At 48.2% G+C, this 7,988-nt stretch overlaps 1 protein-coding gene across 2 annotated transcripts; it reads right to left on the reverse strand.

The window, feature by feature from the left end:
* Nucleotides 1–206: 206 nt before the first annotated feature.
* Nucleotides 207–4,671, reverse strand: LOC119330354. Of its 2 annotated transcripts, none has more exons than XM_037603463.1 (5): nt 4,445–4,671; nt 4,206–4,318; nt 3,828–4,060; nt 3,506–3,721; nt 207–1,084 (listed from the first exon to the last, which is right to left on the reverse strand). In XM_037603463.1, the coding sequence occupies exons 3-5, from the start codon at nt 4,044–4,046 to the stop codon at nt 797–799; spliced, it is 723 nt and encodes a 240-aa protein (XP_037459360.1). In that variant the 5' UTR covers nt 4,047–4,060; nt 4,206–4,318; nt 4,445–4,671; the 3' UTR covers nt 207–796. The 2 variants fall into 2 exon arrangements, with proteins under 2 accessions (XP_037459360.1, XP_037459359.1); XM_037603462.1 differs by having other exon boundaries at nt 3,828–4,049; nt 4,445–4,669.
* Nucleotides 4,672–7,988: the final 3,317 nt, after the last annotated feature.

Raw genomic sequence — 7,988 nt, forward strand, 5'->3', positions numbered from 1 at the left:
TCAAAACCTTCAGAAATGAACGCCTTGCAGTACATAATCAGGAGAAAGCGCCAGCGCATAATTCATATACTCCCTTCATCCCAAAATTAATATAAGTTGAGTCATTTATTTTGGAACGGAGGGAGTATTACGAAACAGACATTACTGAAACGTATATGTAGCTCTGCAATAGTCGCAGCAGCAGCAGCAGCAACAACAACACATGCTTGAGGCAAAGTCCTCGTCCTTTTTCTGCCAATACCAATATAACTGTATATACAAATTATTATGTTCCTGTAAGTTACCTGACCTTGAATTAACTACACACCGCAACGCTAATAAACACATTGGGTGGGGTAGACAGCCAAATTAACCACTACAAACCGAGACATATACATGATGATTATCACTTTTCACACATATCAATCTCGACCCTACCCAAGCTAAAAACCCTAGCTATGTTTCTATTAGCTGTGTTTCTTACCACCCCTTTCTTCGTCGTTCTTCACCTTATTTTCTGCATGAAGTACTAGGGCACCGCGCCATGCCCCCATGCATGCCCTTGCACCCTTATGCGAATTGGCAACCTTCGCCAATATATCATATTTACACACACTCCACCTACATTATTGTGTGTATGTATATGTATATATATACAAGTATATATACCATGCATGCTATAGCTAATACCTAGCTAGTGATCTTACTAACTGGATCACTTCACTACTCAGTCCCAAGTCCCAACCAGACACACATTGCATTGCAATACCAGTAGTAGCATTGTCACTTTTGGTGTAGAGTGGTTTCCACCGGAAGTCTAACCGTAGAACGGGGCGCGGTGGGGGATGCCCTTCCTCCTGGACGGCCTGCACCGGCTGATTGGCGGCGTGGTCGGCGTCATCGGCCGGGTGTTGGACTTGCTGCCCTCGTCGTCGGACCACCGGACGCCCCTGTCGAACCGCCCGAGCTCGAACCCGGCCCTCCGGAGCTGCTTCCTCGGGCTGAACGAGTCGTCGTCGGAGCCATACCCTTCTCCGCCGGAGTCCTGGCTACGCTTCGGCCGGATGGCGAATGTCAAGGTCGGGTCCCACTGCATCCCCCCGAGCTGAAAAACCACACAAACGCCAGGAACAAGTACGCGTCAGTGAATGAAGCGACCACAAGTAAAATCACGGCACTAATCAATGTAGTCTGAATGCACACGACAGTGTTTTCAATTTTCCATGGCCACATGGGTAGCTTTCAAAGGAAACGGGGAAGTGAGCTGACGAAGACTTCTGAAAAAACTTCATGATGTGCTAGCCATTGTTATCCACCTGTCGTCGGTGCACTTAGTGAAACCCCCGGGTACATACATCATCCCCTTGTCCCATTGACACCGACTAGTTTTTATAAATTTATGGAGCTTGCACAAGTAGTTACCCTACCTGCCCCTAGTGACACTTTTCAATTTGGATCAAGGCAACTGAAGATTCTGAGCAATCGCCCGGCACACAATGAGATGAACATTAGCTAGTCATCCATCCTCTCCATTGAAGACATGTGTGAAGATGATGCGATGATTTTTTTCACATTAAAAAAAAGTGAAGCAAATGAATGTAACTTTCTAGGTAGCAACTTCCAGAGAAGAGATGATGTTATCATAACTCACATAGACATGAACGGTATCTAATCAGAAAAGGTATCAATCCCTTCTCATTCTTCCTAGTCCCTAGGTATGGCAAACTTGCAAACCAAGAACACCTAAATTTGCAACATTCACCATGCATATCCGTGGCTAAATATATCCAAACCGGACCAGACAAACACATGACAGGCGCATGATTCGGTAGAGCATCGCCTCGGAGAAGTCAACTTTATCTGGATAACGCGCACCCTCTCTTTTCCGAAGCGAAAGGGGGGGTTAATTAACTTGGCAAAAGATAATGCGTTCGCCTCTGAAAGAGCAAACAAAAGCAAGCCTATCATGGCTGAAAGATCCGGAGATGATGTCTCAACACTACCTACTCCCTGAAAGCAGCCTTTACCTAAATGTATTACCTTAAGCTTCAACTCCTAGGGCCGGGCACTTCTCAACATATATACTAATGCTCACTGCCATTTGCAGCCATATGGATATAAATTAGCTGACAGTAGATATTTTCTTACCTCTTGACTGGTTACATATAGACAAGGAACAAGTTTTTTTATAGATAATGCTAGAAGAGAGCGGCACACACAGCCAGCATAAAAGGCAATTTCAGGTTATGATTTGAAGGACACCAAACAAACAATATAGTATCATATTTTCCGGCAAAATTCATACTGGTCCATGTCCTCTATTGCTCGGATCGATGGAAACGGATGAGCAGGCCGGCTAGAACAAGACATACATATAGACAAGTGGACCCATTTCAGGCGCATTTAACGGCAACGCGAGCCCCGAAGTTGAGAGGGGCAATCACTGGGATGGAATGCCACAGGATTGCAGTCCAAGATTAGAAGAAAACTTCCTCAAAAAGATTGGTAGCAGGCGAAAAGAAAGACCGAATAACCTTACCATGCAAGCTTGATCCGGGGCAGTTATACTGAACCTAATGACTGACTGGCTATGCTTGACAGGGCCTTAGTTTCTCCGTCAAGCCGGCTCGGTTAAGCTCTTTTTTATGTAGTCCCCGGAGAGAACAAAAGGTGTCTGAGGTTGTTGGTTGGTGCATATCTGTGTGGTCCAAGCTAATCCCGGAAATATAACAAGTCACTATATATAGGCAGCTAGCTTAGCTTAGCTTGGCTTGGTTTGGTCGCTGTTTTTGCAAGGGCATCAATCCTCAGCCTTCACTCCAAGCCCTCCTCTCCCCCAAGGCAAAGCAGTGCCTAGCTTAGCTTGGCAGGGGACGGAAGCAAGAAAAGCAAGACAAAAACGTGCTTGCGCTGCTGCATGGCACTACGCTGCTACTAATACAAAACACTCCAGTATAAAGATGCACTATTCTCAGGCTTAGTGCCGGCCAATGCAGTTGGTAACAGCGGTGGTCACTTGCTTGGCAGGGGGCCACGAGATCGCACGGCGGCAACCCCCTGGAGAATGCTAACAACTTATTCGCAAGTTGATGCTGCTTTGTGTGCGCAAGTTCACTCACCACCACTAGAGCACACCCCTTTCTGCGGTAGGATACGGCTGCTTTTCTCCCCCTCGCGTGGCGTGGAGCCGTGGACACTCGGCGCGCGCACGCGTGCACGCGTGAGCGCTAGCTATGCCACTCCCTGGGTAAACTGAACCCGCACCGCGCACCGGGCCATCATCAGAGCCGACATGCACAGGACTGTACTACAGGAGAACACCGCATTGCACTCGGGTTGCCGTTGACCCCCACCGCATGAACAGAAGCTTCCTCAGACATATTTTGGATTCTGGTCCTAAAGAATGGTTTTCAGGGAGAGAAAGAAAATGGAGAAATTGCGCTGTGGCAGACATGGGACTGTAGGCTGGAACTTGTAGGAGACGGAGGAAGAAGAAGAGATGAGAAAGAGTGGCTAGAGTACTCACCTTGCATCCGAGGGAGCAGAAGCGGAACGAGTCCGGGAGGCTGCGGCAGCAGATCTCGCAGGTGTTGGTGACGCCCTTGCCGGGCCTGGCCTGCGGCCGGCCGTTGAGGAACACGATCTTGGCGCTGTTGATCACGTACGTCTGCACGTGCGCGATGTCGATCAGCTTCCCCACCTCCGACACCCGGATCACGTTGTGGTACGACGAACGACGTATCTGCACTCCCCCCATGTCCACCCATCCATCCATCAGAATTCATTCACATGCCACCACACACACAACACAATCCAGCCATGGATGATTTGGTTAGAGTGGTGTGTACCTGGACGACGTGGTGGTCGCGGTGCGCGGGGACGCAGTAGGAGCAGAGGGCACCGGCGCCGGCGTTGCAGCCGAGGCAGAAGAGGTTGCACTCGTTCTTGCTCAGGTCCGGGTGCGCGGGGCAGGGCACGAAGAAGCTCGTGCCCAGCAGCGGCCGCAGCCACGGCGGGCCCAGGTCCTCCTCCGACCGCACCATGGGGCTCTGCTGCACGCTCACCATCACCTGCACCACATCTCCACGAGGGACACACGCAATACAACAATTGATTAACCACACCGTCCAAGAACAAAATGCAACTCCCTACTAGCCTCGTGCTAGCCGCCACGAGCAGCGGCAGTGGTAGTACAGATTAATAATCCGCCAAGAAGAGAACTTTACCATGTCACCGCCAGACGGCGCCCTCCGATCTTCTTCCAGGGTCACCGGATTGATCAGCTCCTGCAGCGGCAGACCAGGAAGACGACGACGCCGAAGAAGAAGAGACAATCAATCTGCCAGCCGAACAAAGCATGCCCGAGATGAATGCAGAAGCAGGGGGAAAAAGCAGTCGTGACGCGACGGCTCCATCACGGCCGGGGGCCCCGATAACAACAGTATTAACGAGAATCAGCCGTTACCTGGTCGACGGGCGGGAAGAACCGAGGAAGGTCGGAGTAGGCGACGGCGGCGGCGGCGGCGGCGGGAGGTGAGGAGGGGATTGAATCCTGTGCACTCGGGGCTTCTGGAGATCGAAGGGGACGGAAGCGGTGTCGTGTGATCGTATATATCACAGGAAAGGAAGGGAAAAAACACGGAAATATATTCCAGGAGCGGTATTTATATATGGACACGGATATATATCGACGGGCGCGACGGATGCCTCCCCTTTCCCTCCTCTTCTCGACAAGGAGATGGAGAGGGACGGACGGACGGGGGGAGAAACAACGAAAGAAAAAAAAGGCGAAAACGGAGCGGTGGAGGCCGATGTAAGGCGGTTTGGGTTTGCATCAGAGACGTGTCCGCGGTTCTTTCCTGTGATGGCTAAAGCTCCCAAAAACAAATCGCCTTTTTCCGTTTCCCCGCCCATGCTTTCACGTAATCGCGCAATTCTCCGGCAACGGCTCGGTTTTACTTTGGTTTGTTTATGAATGAAAAAATATTCTCGCTCGGATATTCATGAATGAAATGCGCACTATGCCGTCGTCCTCCCTTTTCCCCAACCATACCCGTCTGAACCCTAGGAGAGGGGCAAGCTCTGGCTTCCTTCTCCTCCATTGGCTCTGCCGGTGTGATAGTGCGGGGAGGCCACGATCATCCACAGAAATTTATGTTATGTCGTTCTTTTCCCTTTTGCTCAACCGTTCCTCTTCGACCCCTAAGAGCCATTCTCTGGCCGGTAAGTCGCCAACATCCTCCTCCTTTACTCGCTTTGCTAATGTGGGAGTGCAGAGAGGCCCTCATCTACAAGATGGTGTTGTAGTTTCTAATGTTTGGGGGGCTCTTAGGTAGGGTTTCGTTGTTCATCGCTTCAGCCTTTCGGCGATGGTGGTGGCAAAGCTTAATAAAATATTCTTTGACAACGTGTTGCTGGCGGTGCTGGTTCGGCGAATGAGGTTTCCTCATGTCTTCCCATCTCGGCGGTGGTTGGTTGCGGCGGCGTCGATGGCATATTTAGTCAGTGAGGTTTATGCTCATCGGCGTTTGTTGGCACAACGGCGACAAACGGCTTACCTTTGAAGTTTGGTATTCACGCCTCATCTCTCACACGTCGGCGCCACATCCGACGTTGGCGTGAGACCCATGAGAAATAATTGTGGTTTGGCTCTTGGATCCGTGGCTCTTCTAGTGTGATGGTTTTCTCTTCAAGACAATGATCCGACATGGCGGTAGCTTTCAGAAGTTTCCGTCTACATCATCAACAACAGGCTGGATCCAACGATGCAGCGGCGGCCCAATCAGAAGGATGAAAATGGTCGGACCCAGGGGACTTTGATTTGACAAAATCATTTTAGGGGTGTTGTACTGCTGGTTTTTGTTACTAGACCCGAGTGCGAAAAGAAGAAAGGTGTATTCTCTAGGTCTATGTGGTTGTGGTCTAATAATAAATTGCTAGCATTAGGTGTACGAATTTAGTTAAGAAATTCACGTTTGAGAGCACAACAATTTTATTTAAGTTTTATAGTAAATCAACTTTATGTAAGTACTCCTTCTGTATAGAAATATCAGAGTGTTTATATCACTACTTTAGTGATCTAAGCACTCTCATATTTATTTACGGACGAAGTAGCTTATAAGCAGTTTTCAGACCACCATGAGAAAGGGTTTTTCATAGTCTTAATGGCCCTCAATTAAATAGAATGGCCCTCAATTAAATAGGTGTCCCTTTGCACAAGTAGTACATGTGTAGACCATTCGAGGGCTCATTTTGCGATAAGAATATCTTGTGGGATGTGAGGGGCGAAAGGGAAATGTCATGGGGGATACGGCGGAGAAAAAGAAGAGGGAAACGGATTCCCACGCCGAGCGATACGGGCCGTCCGATGGGGACTCTGCTTTTGCGGGAAGATGGCCACCAGGGGGCCGATAGCTGACAGGGACTTTGGTGCTCGATGACGACGGCGCCCAATTAATCTCCTGCCATCCATCCATCCATCCATCCTTCCCTCCTGCTTGGTTCGTGTGTGCGTTCATGTACAGTTGCTTTTGCGCAATCCACCCCAATTTATTACCATTGAAATGCCGATCGGGCATCTTGAGCGCCAAGTCATGGTCAAGTTGGATGGGTGGTGGCTATTTCCAGCGACCACTCAGCAATTGTACCTGCGTATTTGTGCTTGGTTTGGGAGCCCCCGTGTCCTTTGGAGAAAGGAACAAGGCTTGGGGAGCGTGTCTTTCTTGTGTTTAGACATGTCTAAACGGTGGGCTTGTTCGCCATGCCCGTCGAAAGCAAGCAATTAATTTGTATATATTTGTAGTATACAGGAATTTTAGTTGTAATCTTGCGGTTGTGCATGGTAATGCGCCTAGCTGGTCCCGCATTCGTGTTTGCTACTTATAGAATTGTTGCATATACATCTTCATTTATTTATTTTTGCGATAGGCATATGCATCTTTATTTACTTTTTGCGATCTCCTTGACGCTATTACTTTGACTTAAGAGATATATGCAAAACTCTGTTTTTGATGAATTTAAAACTGCACTTCTTTTTCCCTGTATAAAAAAGAACGGTCACGGTTGAAACAAAATTAACAAACAAAATTTGCAGGGTTTTCGCTGTTTCTTTTTATTTGCGCAGATGCTAAAGAGGGAAAAAAATACCATTTTCGAAAAGGGAACCAAAAGCTGTCAAAATGGTACGTGGTAGGATTAAAATCTTTGTTGTCTAAAAATAACGAACTCGATTTTTTCTTTTGGAATTTTGGTGTGCATGTGGCGGCATTAGAAAGATTTGCCACACACAAAAACCGAGAATCTCTAACTCAATTGTAACAATTTGCGCATATGTTGAAAGAGTAAACTAAATTTGCAGGGTTTTCATGGAAAGTATTTTTGAACTTCACAGATGTTAAGAGAGAAAATAAATCACCATGTCAAAAAGAGAATGGAAGCTAGAAAATGGCGTGTGATCTTCTATATCTAAATAGTATTGACACCAGATTTTGGCATGGTTAAGAATCCGGGTTCGTATGCAAAAGTTAGATGCAACACTTCGCGGGCCGGCCCTGAGTGAGAAAGTATTTGGCCTTTGCCGGCTGAATGAAAACTCTTGCCGGGGTGGAAACCTTGTCAGGGAGGAACCCTTGCCGGAGTACAAACCTTGCCGGAGTGAAACCTTGCCGGAGTACAAACCTTGCCGGAGTGAAACCTTGCCGATGTGAAAGCTTGCCGGGTAGAAACATTGTCGGTGTGGAAAGCTTACTCGGATGGAAAACTTGCCGGGTTGGAGGCTGTGATAGTCAATCGGACGAGAAGTTGAAGATGGGCTCAAAAGGTTATTCAAATGATCTCGGATGGAAAAACGTTCAACATGAAAGTTGTTCGTCTCGTCGAAACGATCGATTTTGATATAAAGATCGTCCCAATCCAAATTCGTATGCAAAAGTTATGGCCGCTACAAGATGCTGCTACAGTAGATGGCCACACACTCCGGAGGAAACCCTCCGGATTCCATATTTTTCTGC

This window comes from Triticum dicoccoides, chromosome 7A, assembly GCF_002162155.2.
Source record: "Triticum dicoccoides isolate Atlit2015 ecotype Zavitan chromosome 7A, WEW_v2.0, whole genome shotgun sequence".
Classification (NCBI taxonomy): Eukaryota; Viridiplantae; Streptophyta; class Magnoliopsida; order Poales; family Poaceae; genus Triticum; species Triticum dicoccoides.

Excerpts from the sequence above, each read along its gene's own strand:
- LOC119330354 (XM_037603462.1), bottom strand. Across the intron at positions 3,722-3,827 it reads GCGACCACCACGTCGTCCAG|ATACGTCGTTCGTCGTACCA; the intron begins GTACACACCACT and ends GGGGGAGTGCAG. Across the intron at positions 1,085-3,505 it reads TCTGCTCCCTCGGATGCAAG|CTCGGGGGGATGCAGTGGGA; the intron begins GTGAGTACTCTA and ends GTGGTTTTTCAG.